At 55.8% G+C, this 17,782-nt stretch overlaps 1 protein-coding gene across 1 annotated transcript; it reads right to left on the reverse strand.

The window, feature by feature from the left end:
• On the reverse strand, window positions 1–3,463 carry DNAJC28 (DnaJ heat shock protein family (Hsp40) member C28). Its single transcript, XM_069005432.1, has 3 exons — window positions 3,124–3,463; window positions 2,087–2,238; window positions 1–1,346 (listed from the first exon to the last, which is right to left on the reverse strand). The coding sequence occupies exon 3, from the start codon at window positions 1,294–1,296 to the stop codon at window positions 199–201; it is 1,098 nt and encodes a 365-aa protein (XP_068861533.1). The 5' UTR covers window positions 1,297–1,346; window positions 2,087–2,238; window positions 3,124–3,463; the 3' UTR covers window positions 1–198.
• Between the last annotated feature and the right edge of the window lie 14,319 nt (window positions 3,464–17,782).

The raw sequence follows: 17,782 nt of genomic DNA on the forward strand, positions 1-17,782 counted from the left end.
CAAGCTGGCACATTTAATTTAATAATATTTAAAAATAACTCAATTATTTATAATGCAAACATCCATCACACAACCAAATTTCCATTAACTGGGGTGACAGTGTGGATTTGACATTTTCAGTGAACCTGAAATTTGTCTAGTGCTACATTTCATTAATAAAGTGCATTCAAAACCTTGACAAGAGGAATTAGCATGAAATTACTTCAGTTTAAGTTTTAACCACTTAAAGAGAGAAGACTTCCACCCAAACCTTTTACCCTCTTCCCCCTCGTTTTCCTTCGTGTCTGAATCAGAAACCTTTTCCATGACAGCCTCGTAAGTCTTTTGTGCTCGGAGGATTTCCTTGTCCGTGCTGAAATGCACCATTTGCCTGCTCAGAATGGGCACGACCAGGTTGAAGTTGTCGACTCTCTTGTTTAATTTCCTGATGTCTTCTGCAAACTGCTCGCAAATCCGACCCCACTGCTTCTGCTCCGACAGCGTCATCGGCTCCCCGAGCTTCCTCCTGGAGGCCACGATGCTCTTCCTCAGCAGCTCAATGGTCTCCCGGATTTCCTTCTGCAGCAGGATCCACTCCGGCTGGTACCCATTGTCAATGAGGATCCTGTTCAGGTTGTGGGTCATGGGGTCGATGTGGGGGCTGTCCGAGAACTTCTGCAAAGGTTTCCCTTTGCCACTGAGGTTGTCGAAGTCTCCTTTGGCCATGGATTCCTGGATGAGGTCCTCAACCAGCCGTTCCACCGCCTGAGTTATCTTCACTTTCTTGCTCTGCCTCACATCCTTGGCTCTGCTCAGGTCGCTGCCGGCGTAGGGGTTCTCGAGCCTCTGCTGCCGGTACTGCAGCACCTGCTCGGTGGCACGGTCCACGCGGAACTGCATGTACTGCTTCTCCCTCTGGCTCGGCGTGCCGATGCCCACGCCCTCAAAGCTCAGGTAGTGTCTGTGCTGCAGGGATTTGGATTTGAACTGGTCTTCCTCCTCCTCGCCGGGATCCGATATCTGTTTGGCTGCCAGGTTGTTGAGCACAACCCTGTAGGCCTCCTCCACCCTTATGAAGGCCTTGGAATCGGCCATGCCGGAGCTGCTGTCCGGGTGGTATTTTTTGGCAAGATTTCGATAGGAGTTTCTGACATCATCGAGGGAACATCCTTCCTCGAGCCCCAGAATTTTGTAAGAGTCCTTGATGTCATTTTTGGGTTTGTAACCCGACAACATCCTGCAGAGAAACGGCTTCAGCTTCCTCGGCATCATGGCTCCCCGTCCCATGAAACAATGTCCCATGTTGTTACTCAGCATGACACAAAGCCACTGGGGATTTCTTCAGATGCAGCTACATCATAAACAACCTACAGACACATTTGTACAAAACCATGTTAAACACCCTTTTCTTTAAATAACTTCCAGGGCATAAGTCTTATCTTTAGCCTGATATATTAAAGAAATCCCTACTAAAATTCAGCAGTATTTTTTTCTTTTATAGACCAATATTGAAATCACAGAATCCCAGAGTAGTTTGGGTTGGAAAGGACCTTAAAGCCCACCCAGTGCCACCCCTGCCATGGCAGGGACACCTCCCACTGTGCCAGGCTGCTCCAAGCCCCAATGTCCAGCCTGGCCTTGGGCACTGCCAGGGATCCAGGGGCAGCCCCAGCTGCTCTGGGCACCCTGTGCCAGGGCCTGCCCACCCTCCCAGGGAACAATTCCTGCCCAATCTCCCATCCAGCCCTGCCCTCCTTAAGCTTAAAGCCATTAATTTACATTTCTAATTAATTACTATTGAAGTTGTAGTATTACAATGTAAATGAAATTTAATTCACAATTTACTTTTTTCCTGGTATGACAACAACAACACAGGTTTGTTTTGCACTGAAGAATTCCCAGGAAGCATTTTTTATTGCCTTTATTTTTTTATTATTTATTGTATTGCCTTTACTGCCTTTCAGCAAACTCATGCCAGTGTAAACTGGAAATAAGCTTGATGCTGAGCAGTAACTGCTGAAATAAATGCCTCCTTTCTCCTCTGCACCTACATTCAGCAACAGCTCAATGCCCTACTCCCATGGATCAATGCCTCAAGATTAACGACCTGGTACATTTGCAAAGGAGGTCATCCCAGCCCATTTTTGGTATTTCACAGCAACATCTGGATCCCCCCTCAGGTTACAGATTCACTTAGGTCAGCCTTTGTATCCCAGCAGTGGCCAAACTCCTTCGCTGGTGCCACACAGGGGCGTAAACCTGGAACTCAGAACAGATCAATAGCAGTCAGTACGTCCCTCTGCAGCAATTCCAGTGATTCTGGGTTATCTGGGGACACAGCAAAGGCAACACCTCAGCAGATGACAAAGTCAGTCTTTATGTAAAATCAAAGTGGAAGAATATAACACAAACTGGACACACCAGTTACACATCAGCCAACCTCTCTTCATTCCTGGGAATCCTTAGGGAAATGCTGGATCAGTGGAGCTCGACTCACAGAGGGCAACATCTTTTTTGCTCACTCCATTTCCAAACAAAAAACTAGGTCAAATCAACTCCTCAAGGTTAATTAAAGAATAAGCAGCATTTATGTCTTCTGCACACACCAAATTGCCCTTCTGCCCTAACACAGAGAAGGAAAAGGACAAGTACTTGGGACTGAATCAATTCTCAATGTTTTCAGCTGGCTTTGATCCATGTAAGGTTTTAAATCATCAGCTTGTGATAATGGAGCTCATTAACACTTTTTATCTATGATGCAGTGATTTCATTCCATCTGGGTGATGGACAAAGATAACAACTGATTTTCATACAGCCATAAAACCCCGTGTAACTACTACTTAAACAGAAGTATCAATAAATGCACTTCTTAAATTTAATTTTTGCTCAGAAAGCGACTTTCTCATAACTCGGTAGCCTCGATTTTAATAAACTTGTTCTTAAAGAACCATATGTAGAACCCTCAAGCCGCCGGGGGGGCCGGCTGGGAAAGGGGGGGTTACTCTCTGGCAGTGTGAACTGAGCGATCACCGCTGGGATTTGGGAAGGGGGGACGGACTGGGCCCCCCAGGAGCCGCCCCCTCTCCCGCCCTCCCTGCTCCGTAGGGCTCCCGCACCTGCGACCCCGGCCCGGCCCTGCCTCACCTGGTGCCGCCGCCCGGGCCTCGGGAACGGGCCGGGAACGGCGCCCGGCAGGAAGAGGAGGGGCCCGCGGGAAGAGGAGGGGACGGGCCGCGGCTTTGACCCTGCGCTCAAGGACGGAGGGAGGGCGGGAGAGAGGGGGGAAAGGGGGGACAATGGAGGAGGAGAAGGAATGAGGCAAGACGGGAGGGCCGGGGGAACGGGGAGTGAGGGAGATAGGGAAGTAGGGAAGACGGGCGGGGAGAGAGAGAGGGGAAAAAGGCAGGGAAGTGGGGGGGGAGAGAAGGTCTCGCCTGTCCCCGCTCACCGCCGGGGGGCGCCGGAGCGCCGCCGCAGCCGCGAGGGGCGGGAGCCGCGAGGGGCGGGAGCCGTGAGGGGCGGGAGCCGTGAGGGGCGGGAGCCGCGAGGGGCGGGAGCCGTGAGGGGAGGGAAGAAGCTGTGGTGGGGCGGTGAGGGGAGGTGCTCTGGTGGAGCTGGTCATGGTCACCACGGCGCAGGTGGGCTGGGGAGCTCTGCACCAAGGCAGCAGGGAGTGGGACACAAGACAAATCTCTCCCGGTTAATGCTGCGCTCTGTGATTGGAGTACTTGCTGTGAGAGCAGTGAGGACATGTCTCATCTCCGCCAAGCTTTCCAAATTGCTGCAAAGCGGGGGTTGATATCCAGCAGTTCCTGCTCCAAAATGAGACCTTTTCGTTCCGTTGCAGCTCCACAGGTCACGTTTTATCTCCCTGTGTATGAACCCAGGGGCTGACAAAAGTCAGGCTGGCCTGCACATGGAGCTGCCCCTGTTCTTTCAAACAGGAAAATGTTCCATGAAATAAGGAGGGCACAAAGTGGTTGTTGTTCCTGTGCTGTCCTTGGGTTATCCCTGTTACAGAACGCTGCTTCATGTGCCTTTCCTGCTGGAGGTGTCTGTCTTCAATGTCCTAGTGGGAAGAGGACAAAGAGTGGGAAGATGAACTAAAGAAAAAACAGGTGTGCCCAGGGGCAGATGACACCGAGGTCTCCCAAGGGGATAACAAGAGTGATTTGGAGCTGTTCCAAAGGGAAAATGACACTGAGCTCTCCCAAGGGGAAAAGCAGAATGACTGAGCCATCCCAGGGCCAAGACAAGCAAAAGAAAAACTGTCCCAAGGGGAGAGTGACAGGAACGAGGAGCTGTCCCAAGGGGTAACAGCAGCGACAATAAGCTTTCCCAAGACGAAAGCAAATATACACAGAGCTGTCTTTTGGGGAAGACTATAATGTCCAAGACATGTCCCCATGGGAAGTAGATGAGTGTTGCAGCGGGGATACTGCAACACGCATATATCAAACCAGGAGTCCCGTGAAAAAGAAATAAATATATACGGACGGATTCTTGCTAGATGTTTCAGAGATGTTTATTTCCCCAGCCGCATGGCCGGGCTCTGCTGAGGGACTCTCACAGTCGGGGCCCGAGCTGCTTTGCCCGCGCAGGGGAACACAAACCAACCCATGGGGAACGAGGCTGAGCAGGGGCAGGGAAACCCCGTGCCTCCCTCAGGGCTACAGGGCGCGGGGGAGGGACCCCAACATCTCACCCGTTTTATTTTAATAAAAGGAGAATGAAGACAATTGGATAAACATAACAAGAACAGTTTCAAAACAAAACAAGCCACCCTCCTGAGTCTTTAAATGTCCAAACAAATTCTGTGGAACATCTCAGGGCTGACAGAAGGGAGACAGAACTCTCTGGACATGCCTGTGGGGAAACTGAGGCAGGAGAGGGTTTAATTTCTTTCCTCCCCCTTTTCATCCCCCCATCGGCATCGGAAAGGGATTTTTGGGGAAACAATTGGCAAAGGCAGGGGTTTGTGAGGGAAACCATGGATGAAAAAACGGATTGGGAATAAACTGGGGATAGGGTAAACTTAGGAAAGGGTTCATATTGGGTATAGGGTAAAAGGGGAAATTAGGCTGTGGGTAGGGAAATTGCTGGAATGGATATTGTTTATAATTTTGTGCATAACGGCTGCCTTTGACGGGAATACCTCCAGGCCCAGTAACATTCGCTGCTTGTAAACCCTTCTTTCCTTGCACTATATCAAATTGAACAACTTCCCCATCTCCTACACTTTGCAGGTAATTTTTAGGGTTATTCCTTTTAATGGCAGTTCTATGGATGAATAAATCTTCCCCTGTATCATCTCGTGTTATAAATCCATAGTTGTTTTTCACATTGTACCATTTCACAGTTCCTGTGACTTTCGTTGCTAGAACGTCTCCTATCACGTGCTTGCATGTTCGTCGTGGGTGCCGGTCCCGCGTGGCCGCCGCCTCGCCGACTCCGACGTCTCGGTCAGGCCCCCGCGCCGCGGCCGCTCTGCGCTCTCTGCACGGCCCCGCTCCGGCGCGTGTCTGGGCTCTGCGCGGCTCCGCTCCGCAAACTCCACGCTGCTTTGAGAGCGGCCCCGTTTCGGCTCGGCGCTGCACTGCACAGCTTCTCGTGTCGCTGTGGAAACCGCCGCTTCTCCCTGCATAGGGCTCTCTGAGCCGTATGCACAGAGCGGGCTTCCACGCTGACCTCCGCTTCCTGGCTGCTCGTGGCCCACGGCACCCATGGCGCCTGCGGCATCGCTCCCTCACTCGCGGCCGCGTAGCCGGGGACCCCGAGACAGGGATGGGGTCCGCGATAAGGCGCGCGCTCCCGAGGGGGCCGGGCGCATCCAGCGCAGGCACCTCCGCTGGCACAGCTGCAGTCATACACTCCTGGGGTGGCCGCCACGCGGTCTCGGCCACGGGAGAAGTATGATCTTCTGCTTTAGGGGTAATGGGATCATACAGATGCTCCTGAAGAGCGTCACTGATTATAAAGGATCCACGGAGAGCTTCTATCGCTAGTCCATCCCTTAGCTTATCACAGATCTCGTTCCAGAAACACTCCTGAGAATATCCAGGAGGTTTGATATCAAAAAGTAAGTCTCGAGAAATATAGGGGAACTCTTTGAAAAGCCAGATAAAAAAGTGTTCAAGATCTCCCGGTTCCAATACTTTTTTGTTTTGTTGTTCAAGGATCCCTTTTACTTCTAGATACATTTTTTTCTGTGGCTCAGAGAGCCCCATTTCCCACGATTCTTCCATAGTCCAGATATGCAATAGCAAAACAAAACCAAGAAGAGGAATCCAAAGTTTCCAGGGTTTACTCACACAAATCAGTCACGGGGATCGTTCTGCTCGCAATCTTCCACCATATGTTGCAGCGGGGATACTGCAACACGCATATATCAAACCAGGAGTCCCGTGAAAAAGAAATAAATATATACGGACGGATTCTTGCTAGATGTTTCAGAGATGTTTATTTCCCCAGCCGCATGGCCGGGCTCTGCTGAGGGACTCTCACAGTCGGGGCCCGAGCTGCTTTGCCCGCGCAGGGGAACACAAACCAACCCATGGGGAACGAGGCTGAGCAGGGGCAGGGAAACCCCGTGCCTCCCTCAGGGCTACATGGCAGGGGAGGGACCCCAACAGATGAGGACAAAGGGCTCTCCCAATGCGAAGAAGATGAGGATGCAGAGCTCTCCCAGGGGGCAGATGACAGTTCCCAATATCCCAGTGGGAGGTAAACAGCATCCAGGGAGCTGCTTCCTGTCAGGAGGAAACAGCACCCTGGATCTGTTGCCCACCGACCACAAACACAAACCAACAGAGAGTCAGTTTATGCGGTGCTTTATTCAGGGCCCGGGGACCTGGGGACTAGTGTCCCAAATCAGGCTTCCCAAAGGCCTATCGTTTCACTCAGCTCTTTATACAGTTTCAAACATTGGCACACATACAAGATTTAATCTTCAAAGTAAAACATACATCACAAGGATTAACAATTGATAATCATACCCTAAGCCATATCTCTTCATGGTTGTCTAGTCTTAGATAATGCTCAACGAGCTCCTACCACTGAAATCCCCCTTGCATGCAACATATATCAACCCAGAACAATTTACTCTTAGACAGGTTCACCATGCCCAGCGAATTCACTATTCCTAACCTCCCCACCCAGTACATTCCATTCCTGTTTCCCCAGAGAACTATTTCTACACCTGAGGCCTTAAAGCCTAGCAGAGCCTTAGCCTTACTACTTCTAAAATCCAATATCCTATCCTTTTTGTAACAGATCTGTTTGCGCTAGAGGATGACAGAAATTATTGAGAAGATGGACGAGGAGAAGGGGACCCCTAATTCTCCTTTTGTTCTTTTCCAGAACAAAGGAGACTCCCGCAAGGGGAAATTGTTCTTGGTGGAGCTGTCCTGCAGGGCTCCAGCCCAGACGAGAGGCTTGGGGGATGTCTGGTGTGGTCCCACCTGCAGGTTGGCACGTCAAAGCAGTGTCGGGAGTGGGAAAATTTGAGACAAAATAGATTATCCAGAAGCACACTTGATCTGTCTCCTCTCACTCACCAGACCTGGAGGAGGTGCTGGATAAATGATGCGCGGCAAGGCGATGGAATCAGGAGTAACTCTGGTTTTACTCCTTGTGTGCCGCAGTGCAGCCTCGGAAAGGAGAGGGGCTTTGTGCACACGGGCACACGCGGCCGGAGCGTGTGACCCCGCGGGAGTCCCACACGGATCCTGAAGCCTTGTGCCCAGCTGTTGAGTTTTTCCCTGATGTTGCTCAGTTTTGCTTCAATGTTTCCAAAGTAAAGATCACAGGAAACAAATGTAAAAGTTTAAAAAGACAAGAACAACAACTGACAAAAGTGTGTAAGTATTTCATAGCATCATTTTTCTTTTACTAAATCTTTTGTCAGTAGAGATGTTGCTCTGAACTACCTCTTTATGACTTTTGACCCACATGTATTTCTAATTACACCTTTCTAGTATTGGTTATTAATTCTGAACCCCACGTACAACAGACGAGTGCCATCGATAGTAGTTTTCTCTCCCAAATAGGCTACAGCACTCGTTTCTTTCTCCCGAAGAGGCTGAACCCCGTGTGTTTCGCGTCCCATCGCACAGCCCGGCGCCGGTATCTGCACAGGGCATTTGGGCCCTGGGGCAGCCGTGTGGCGATGCTGCCGCAGCCGAGCCCAGCCCTTCGGGCCGCTGTCCGTGTGCATTTGGAAGCGCACGGACACAATTCCAGCCCCGTCTGGCTCTGTGCTTCGTGTTTGTGTTGCCTGTGCGGGCGGAGCGGGGCCGGCGGCAGCCGCGCTCCCCTCAGAGCCCCTGAGGGCGGCAGCAATGGCGGCGCCGCCCCCTCAGCGCCCGGGCCCGGCCCCGGCGGGCGGGGAGCGCTCGGCAGCGCCCTGGTGGCAGCGGGGCCCGAGCCCCGGCCCCGGGCTCTGTCCCCGAGGCGCCGCACGGGCGAGGGGAGACCTGGAGGAGTCGGTGCCTGAGGCATTGCCCCGACCCTGGGGCGGCACCTGGCCCCTGCCCTTGTGGGACCGCGCCAGCTTCTCGCGCTCCCACTTCTCAAGCTTGTCCAGGTGCCTGTGGATGGCCCCGGCCTTGCGCGGTGCCCCTGCCCCGCTCAGCTTCCCGTCCCCTGCAAAGGCGCCGAGGGCGCGCTCGGAGCCGCCGGCTGCCATTGCTAAAGGCGCTGACGAGCCCCGGAGCCCAGGCAGAGCCCTGAGGGACAGCCCTGGTCCCCGGCCTCCCGCGGGACGCGGAGCCACTGCCCACGAGTCCCTGGCACGTCCGTGCGGCCGATTCCTCGTGCCCTGCACAGCGCAGCCTGCAAACGCCGGGCTCTGCAGTCTGGGGCTGGGGCTGTCGTGCGGGAGCGTGGCCAAAGGCCCTCAGGGCTCTGGGCACAGCCGGGCCGCAAGGCCACGAGTCCGGGGCTGTTCCAAGCCAGTTCCTCTCTGCCCCGCTGTTGTTGCGGTGCCGGGGATGGCTCTTTGTGACCCAGGCGTGTGGTGTCAGGGCCCTTTGTGATGTGGGACATGGTGGTGGCCAGAGACCCTTGTGACATCAGAGAGCCCGGCCCTGGCTGAGGGTATCTAAGGGACGCAGAGCCCTGCGGTGCCCATCACAGGAGAGCCGTTCTCTGCAGAGGAAGCAGCTCCCTGTGCTCGTCTGCTCTAGAGAGCAACGGAGATTATTGAGAACATGGAGAAGAAGCGGAACCCCAACTCCCAGCCCGCCCAAGGCCAACTGCTGAGCCTGCGGAGGAGGCCAGGAGTGAGGGATGAGGCAGGAAGGAGAGGCCAGTGGACGGAGAGGGCCAGGATCTTTGCTCTGCCAAGGGAGCCCTTTCCGTCCCACGCCGCCTCCTCCTCACCGACGCACATCAAGCTGCCGCCAGTGCACCTCGGGCAGCCAAAGGTGGGACCCAGAAAGCTCCAACAGCTCAAGGTCCCACAGGTGGAGCTGGGGCAGCCGCGGGCAGCGCCGCAGGGCAGCCGGGGCCAGGCCCTGTCCCTCCGTGGGGACACGCTGCCACCGCTGCTGCCTCTGCCACAGCTGGCACCGCTGCCACCACGGCCCTGCCTGGTGAGCCCCAGGGACACTCGGAGCCGGGACACAGAGCTGGGGAGTGCAGGGGAGCCTCAGCCCCGCAGCCCCTGTCCTTGGCAGCCATACACGCCCGTGCCCAGGGTGTTCTTGCCCCCGCTCAGGGTGGCCCAGGAGGGCACAGCCCGAGTGTCCCCGAGCTCGCAGCTGCTGCCTGTGCCGCCCATTCCCTCGGGGGCTCCTGCCATGGAGTGCAGCGTGAGGGGCACGGCTCTGGAGAAACAGGATTCCCAAAGGGAAAATGACAGCGAGCTGTCCCAAGGGGAAAACAGCAGTGAGCAGGAGCTGTCCCCAGTGTCAGAAGACAGCGAGCGCTTCCCAGGGGACGGCACGAGTGACGAGGAGCTGTCCGAAGTGGAAGAGAACTTCGAAGTCATTACAGGGCGCAGCACAAGCGATGAGGAGCTTTCTGAAGTGGAAGAGCCCATTGAGGTCATTCCAGGGGACAGCCTGAGTGACGAGGAGCTGTCTGAAGTACAAGATGACATCGAGCTCTTCCCGGGGGACAGCAACACTGACCTGGAGCTGTCTGAAGTACAAGATGACATCGAGCTCTTCCCAGGGGACAGCAACACTGACCTGGAGCTGTCCGAAATGGAAGAGGCCATTGAGGCCATTCCACAGGACAGCACAAGTGACCAGGAGCTGTCCCCAGTGGAAGAGGCCATTGAATTCTCTCCAGGGGACAGCACGAGTGATGAGGAGCTGTCCGAAATGGAAGAGGCCATTGAATTCTCTCCAGGGGACAGCACAAGTGACGAGGAGCTGTCCGAAATGGAAGAGGCCATTGAGGCCATTCCACAGGACAGCATAAGTGACCAGGAGCTGTGCACAGTGGAAGAGGCCATTGAATTCTCTCCAGGGGACAGCACGAGTGATGAGGAGCTGTCCCCAGAGAAAGAAGCCATCGAGGCCATTCCAGGGGACAGCACAAGTGACCAGGAGCTGTGCCCAGTGGAAGAGGCCATCGAAGTCGTTACAGGGGGCAGCAAAAGTGACCAGGAGCTATGCGAAGTGGAAGAGGCCATTGAGGCCATTCCAGAGGACAGCACAAGTGACCAGGAGCTGTCCGAAATGGAAGAGGCCTTTGAGTTCTCTCCAGGGGACAGCACAAGTGACAAGGAGCTGTCCGAAGTGGAAGAGGCCATTGAGGCCATTCCACAGGACAGCACAAGTGACCGGGATTTGTCCCAATGGGAAGAGGCCATCGAGGTCACTCCAGAGGACAGCACGAGTGACGAGGAGCTGTCCGAAATGGAAGAGTCCATTGAGGTCATTTCAGAGGACAGCACAAGTGACCAGGAGCTGTCCGAAATGGAAGAGGCCATCGAGGTCATTTCAGAGGACAGCACAAGTGACCAGGAGCTGTCCGAAATGGAAGAGGCCATCGAGGTCATTTCAGAGGACAGCACAAGTGACCAGGAGCTGTCCGAAATGGAAGAGGCCTTTGAGTTCTCTCCAGGGGACAGCCCGAGTGACAAGGAGCTGTCCGAAATGGAAGAGGCCATGGAGGTCATTCCAGGGGACAGCCCGAGTGACGAGGAGCTGTCTGAAGTACAAGATGACAGCGAGCTCTTCCCAGGGGACAGCAACACTGACCTGGAGCTGTCTGAAGTGGAAGAGGCCATTGAGGCCACTCCAGGGGACAGGACAAGTTACCAGGAGCTGTCTGAAGCGGAAGAGGCCATTGAATTCTCTCCAGGGGACAGCACGAGTGATGCGGAGCTGTCCGAAATGGAAGAGGTCGTCGAGGTCATTCCACAGGACAGCACAAGTTACCAGGAGCTGTGCCCAGTGGAAGCGGCCATTGAATTCTCTCCAGGGGACAGCACGAGTGATGAGGAGCTGTCCCCAGAGAAAGAAGCCATCGAGGCCATTCCAGGGGACAGCACAAGTGACCAGGAGCTGTGCCCAGTGGAAGAGGCCATCGAAGTCTTTACAGGGGGCAGCAAAAGTGACCTGGAGCTCTCTGAAGTGGAAGAGGCCTTTGAGTTCTCTCCAGGGGACAGCACAAGTGACGAGGAGCTGTCTGAAGTGGAAGAGACCATCGAGGTCATCCCACAGGACAGCATGAGTGACGAGGAGCTGTCCGAAATGGAAGAGGCCATCGAGGTCATTCCACAGGACAGCACAAGTGACGAGGAGCTGTCCGAAATGGAAGAGGTCATCGAGGTCATTCCAGAGGACAGCACAAGTGACCGGGATTTGTCCCAATGGGAAGAGGCCATCGAGGTCATTCCAGGGGACAGCCCGAGTGACCCAGCACTGTCCCCAGTGGACGAGGCCATCCCCGACATGGACCGAGAGCTTTCCCGGTGGGCAGCTGCTGCCCCTGCTGGAGCTGCAGAGGAGGAGGAGCCCCCCAAGCCTCTCGCTCCGGAGGAGGAAAAGGCACCAACTCCTTCTGTAATGAGTGAGGAGCGGCCATCAATAGGGACACAGAGCGCAGCCAGCGTCCCCTTCCCCACCCCGGCCAGCAGCCAGGCTTCAGTGTACCAGGAGCAGAACATCACCGGGGAGATGCTGAGCCAGGCGCTGCTGGAGATGCTGGAGCTGAGGCAGCAGCGGGAGGAAGAGTATGCCCTGCAGCAATGGATGGCTGTAGGAGCAACAGGTACAGGCCAAGGGGAAGAGAGCCCGGTGCCTGCCCCGCACAGCTCCCCCAGCCCCTCGCCCGCCCCGCTGGGAGCCCAGGCCCTCAGGGAGCAGCAGGAGGGGACAGCAGCAGGGTCAGTGCTGGCAGTGCAGGAGAGGATGGAGGACTCGGATGAGGAAATGAAATATTGGCAGTTCCTGGATGAGCTGGAGCCTTTCCTGGTGAGAGACCCGGAGCTGTCCGAGGGGGAAGGTGAGGAAAAGGCAAAGCTGTCCCTGGGAGAAATTAACAACTCCCAAGAAATGTCCCAGGGGAAAGAGTGCCCTGAGCAGGAGCTGTCCCAGGAGGTGTCCGACTGGGAAGAACACTTGGAGCAAGGGCTGTCCCAAGGAGATGTCAAAAGCTGTGAAGAACTTTCCAACTGGGAAGAACACATTGGCCAAGACCTTTCGCAAGGGGAAACCCGCATTGGCCAAGACGTGTCCAGAGGGAACGGCAGCAGACCCTCAGCACAGTCCAGCTGGGAAGATGACAGCGACAAGGAGCTCATGCAGGAGATCTGGGAAGAGGAGGCCGAGCACGGCATCGGGACCAAGCCCTTGCACCCAGAGGACGACGAGCGGGACGAGCTGAGTGTCCTGGAGCTGCCCCCAGAAGAGCAAAAGCGGGGAGTTTTTGCAGCACTGGGGCTGCCAGTGCCTGTCCCCTGTGAGGCCTGGGTTGAGGGCCCGGCACCGGAGCCGTGCAGCCCAGGGCCGCTCTGTGCCTCGCCCGCGGCCCTGCAAGGCCAAGGCCCCGTGGGACACGCGGCTTCTCCTGCCCTCGAGGAGCCGGTGCCAGAGGCAGGGACAGAGAGCCCGGTGCCTGCCCCCAGGAAACGTCCCTCCCGCTTCAGGCGGGCGCTGCGGGCGCTGCGGGCGCTGTTCCGGTGCCCCTGCCTGGCGCCACAGCCCCAGGACTGAAACAGACAAGGAGGAAGATGAAGAAGATGAAGACAATGAGGAAGAAGACAAGACGAAGACGAAGAATCGGATGAAGAAGACGAGGACAACAAGGAAGGAGACGAAGAAGATGAAGAAGACGAAGAAGACGGAGAAGACAGAAGGGACTTATTTAACAATACATAGAAAGAGAATAGTAATAAGGATTTGAAAATACATAGAAGAAGAAGAGGAATGGGAATAGGAATAGGAATAAGAATAAGAATTTAGTTAGAATAAGAAGAAGAGTAATAGGAATAAGAATAAGAATTTAGAAATATATAGAAGAAGCAGAGAAGAAGAGGAGTAGTAAGAAGAAGAATAAGAAGAATAATTTAAGAATACAAAAGTGAAGATAAAATGTAATTGATAAGTAAAATTAGGAAATAGTTTCTTTTATTACATATTGCATCTTTATATTCCAGTCTGTGAAATAAAAACATGAATATCCACTTTGTTGTAATTGCAGTACATTATAATTTCCCAGGAAACAACCAAAGAAAGACAGGACACTGTTCCATTGCTGGAGAATTTGTGTATTTTCTAAGAAAGCGTGCAAGGCACGAGAAAAGAGTGGCCGGGTTTCACTTCTCGTCTCTCAGAGGGGCTGATGCATTTTCACACTCGGCCCCAGGGAGTCCCTGCGAGCAGCGGCTGCTCAGCCCCAGCGGCAGCGGGAGAGCTCCCGGCCGGGCCGGCAGGGCAGGGCCGTCCCTGCTCGCCCAAGGCGAACGAAAGCCGCCCGCGGAGCCCGGCTGGCAGAGAGCTGTGCTGGAAACGCCTTTGCAGCGGGGCTGCGCAGCCGGGACAGCGGAGCCGCCCCAGCCGCGCTCCGGCGCTGAGCACGGCCAGGGAGCCGAGCGGCCTTAGGAAGGCAGCGCGGGGGTGGCGTGGGCAGGGAGGAGCGGCTGCTGCTGCCCAGGCTCGCCGTGCCTGTGAAGTGCTGGGAAGGCTCTTCTCACCATTCGCACTTCTCTTCTGCACACAAAGAATCCACCGGAAGGAACTTGCAGGTGCCCCTGTGCCTAAAGCCTCGCCCCTCTGCTCCCCTGTCCTGGCCCAGGGCCCGCTCAGCAGAAAGCAGCTGTGGGGTCACTTCTGGAGCCCGTCCGACTTCTCCAGCCACAGAACGGGTGGCGTTGGCAGGGGCCTCGAAGCTCATGTGGTTCCAGCTGATTATCTCCGGCTCTGTGTCTCCCCCTCTCTGACAGGTGTTTGCTCTTTCTTTCTCCCTCCCTCCCTCCCTGCCGCTTCTTGAGAAATCAAGTCTGTGTGGTTGAGTAAGATCCCAGTGTTGCCGTCCTCTGGTCTCATTTGCCCTTAAGTGGGGCAGAGGCATCTGTCCCTCATCGGCTTGTGACACGTGGGCAGGGACACCTCCCACTGTCCCAGGTGGCTCCAAGCCCCAATGTCCAAGTTTTCTGTTGTTTTAGGATAACTTGCACAGAATCCCGGAATCCCTGAGGCTGGAAAATCCCTCCCAGCCCATGGAGGCCCAGCTGTGCCCGATGCCCGCCTTGTCCCCAGCCCAGAGCACCGAGTGCCACGTCCAGGGGCTCCTGGGACACCTCCAGGGATGGGCACTCCTCTTCAGCCCCTGCAGCAGCTCCGTGTCTGGCAGGAGGGTCAGGTCCTTCCCAGCCTTTGGGGCGCCGGTGACGTCCCGGTGAGGCTGCGCTCGGTGCGGCCCCGCGGCGCTGCCGGGTCCCGCTGTGCCCTTTGGCTGCGGGGCCGTGTCCCTGCATCCCTGCAGGTCCCTGAGCACGGGGCACGCGCGGTCGGTGGCTGCTGGTGGCCGCGCTGGTGGCCGTGTCCCCGCTGCTGGCAGGAGCCACCGAGGGTGCTGCCGGCAGCTTGGGGGCACCTGGCCTTGGTGGCCCTCCTGTGGCACCCCGAGGGGGGCAATGACACCCTCGCAGATTCGTGCCAGGGACGAGAACTGGTCTTGGAAACAAAGGCCTCGTGTTGGCATGAGGTGTTTGCTGGGTTTTTCATCACTTTTAGTTTTGAGTTGTGATTTTTGTTGTTCAGGGAACCAGCAGGGCCAGATAATCTTCTCTTTGTTCAGGAATGCTCCTCAGGAATGAATATCACTGTGTCTCTCCCTTTTTTCTTAGGAGATACAACCCAGCCTCTGTGCCTGAGCTGGTAGAATGTGATACGGGTTATGTTCTAGGCCAAAGTTTGATTCTAGCATTCTTATGGTAATTATTTCAATTTAATATCAATTTCTTGTTGCTCCGAGGGGCCATTGCTTAACATGGAGGGTGATAACCCTTTGAAAACGCAGCCTGAGAATAAATCGTAAACCCAAACCTCAGCTGTCTTCCAGCCCCACTGAGAGAGAGAAACATCAGGGAGGTGAGTGGCTACCAGATTTTGGGGAAATCTCCACCTTTGGGTTGTTTAGCCCAAGGGGGGACCTCATTGCTCCCCACAACTCCACTGCCAGGAGGGGCAGTGAGGTGGGGTCAAGCTCTTCTGCTGTGTCCCAAGAGGAAATGGCCTCAAATGGCACCAGGGGAGGCTCAGGTTGGAGATTGGAAACAATTTTTCCCTGCCAGAGTGGTGAGGCCTTGGGATGAGCTGCCCAGGGAGTGGTGCAGTCACTGTCTCTGGGAGTGCTCAGGAGGAGTCTGGATGCGGCCCCTGGGGACAGGCTTTGGGGTGCTGCTGGTGCTGCTGGGGTGGCACTGGGTGATCCTGAAGGCCTCTTCCAACCCTGATGAATCCATGACTCACATGAGTGTTTGGGACTGGATGTTCACCCATTTCTTCTGTGTACAGCAACAACCAAGTGTTTCCCTCCTCCCTTCCCGATATCCAACAGCAGAGAGTCCCTAGGCCAGCGTTCCTCTCTCTGGGAGCACCAGGAAGGAAGTTTGAGGACTTATCCAGCCCTGAGAGGGGAAGGCAGGAATTCTTTTTTTTCTTTCTTTTCCACACCAAAGGAGACTCCTGCAATGGGAAGAGGAATTGTTCTTGGTGGAGCTGCCCTGCAGGGCTCCAGCCCAGAGGAGAGGCTTGGGGAAGAACACGGTGAGGCGTACCAAGAGCTGTGGGAATGGGAAGAACGTGTGACAGCCCAAGAGGTGTCCCAGTGGGAAGCAAATGAGAGAGGGCAGCAGGAGTTGGAACGGGAAGAGGATGAGAGATGCCACGAGCTGTCCCTACAGAGAGATGTGAGAGCCCCAGAGGATTCCCAATGGGACGATGTCCGAGAGCTGTCCCAGAGGGAAGAGCGAGTGAGCAGCCAGGAGCTGTCCCCATGGGGCCCTGACATCAGCTCCAAGATCTGGGACAGACCCTTGAGCCCTGTGAGTGAGGAGGAGCCCCAGCCTTGTCCCCCCGAGGGGCCCGGCTCTCCCAGCCCCGTGGGCACAGCGGTGGCGGCAGAGGCAGCGCCTGCCCTGCCCAGCGCCTCTCCTGCCCCGGGCAGTGCCACGGAGGCCGAGCCGGCAGCTGCTGCCCCGGCCGGAGCTGCAGAGGAGGAGGAGGAGCCCCAGAGCGCAGCCAGCGTCCCCTTCACCACCCCGGCCAGCAGCCAGGCTTCAGTGTACCAGGAGCAGAACATCACCGGGGAGATGCTGAGCCAGGCGCTGCTGGAGATGCTGGAGCTGAGGCAGCAGCGGGAGGAAGAGTATGCCCTGCAGCAATGGATGGCTGTAGAAGCAACAGGTACAGGCCAAGGGGAAGAGAGCCCGGTGCCTGCCCCGCACAGCTCCCCCAGCCCCTCGCCCACCCCGCTGGGAGCCCAGGCCCTCAGGGAGCAGCAGGAGGGGACAGCAGCAGGGTCAGTGCTGGCAGTGCAGGAGAGGATGGAGGACTCGGAGGAGGAAATGAAATACTGGCAGTTCCTGGATGAGCTGGAGTCACTCACAGGACAGAGCACTTCCTCCAGAGAGGGGATCCCAGTGCTCGCCACCTGTGAGGCCTCGGCTGAGTGCCCGGCACTGGAGCCGTGCAGCCAAGGGCCGGTGCCTGCCCCGCACAGCTCCCCCAGCCCCTCGCCCGCCCCGCTGGGAGCCCAGGCCCTGCGCGGGCAGCCGGCTGCCCCCAGGAAACGTCCCTCCCGCTTCAGGCGGGCGCTGCGGGGGCTGTGCCCGTGTCCCTGCCCGGTGCCACAGCCGCAGGAGTAGCACAGACAGGGCACCCGCAGCAGGGATCGCTCCCAGAGCCTCCCTCCCTGCGGGGCTGCGGCACACCCGGGGCTGCCGGCACCACTGGGAGCTGGGTCACAAACAGCAACAGGAACGACGAGGACGAAGAAGACGAAGATGGAGAAGACAAACGCTAAGAAGACGATGAAGATATTGAAGAAGAGCAATAGGAATAAGAATTTAGGACGAAGACATGGACAAGAAGAAAGGGTACCCCAGCTCCCAGCTTCTGGAATCCAATGTTGTGGCATGGTCACTAGTTTGGTTGCAGCAGGAATCTGCACAAGGAGGCATTTTTACTGTGACAACAGGAGCAACTCTGATTTTGCTCCTTGCGTGCTGCCATGCAGCCTCGGAAAGGAGAGATGCTTTTGAGCACGTGGGAATCCTCCACTTGTTCCACATGGACTCTGAAGCTTTGTACCCAGCTGTTGGTGTTTTCCCGACCTTGCT

Source organism: Aphelocoma coerulescens, chromosome 1 (genome assembly GCF_041296385.1).
Source record: "Aphelocoma coerulescens isolate FSJ_1873_10779 chromosome 1, UR_Acoe_1.0, whole genome shotgun sequence".
Classification (NCBI taxonomy): Eukaryota; Metazoa; Chordata; class Aves; order Passeriformes; family Corvidae; genus Aphelocoma; species Aphelocoma coerulescens.

Bases quoted from the DNA above. Each gene is read 5' to 3' on its own strand.
- DNAJC28 (XM_069005432.1), bottom strand. From the start codon at position 1,296: ATGCTGAGTAACAACATGGGACATTGTTTCATGGGACGGGGAGCCATG.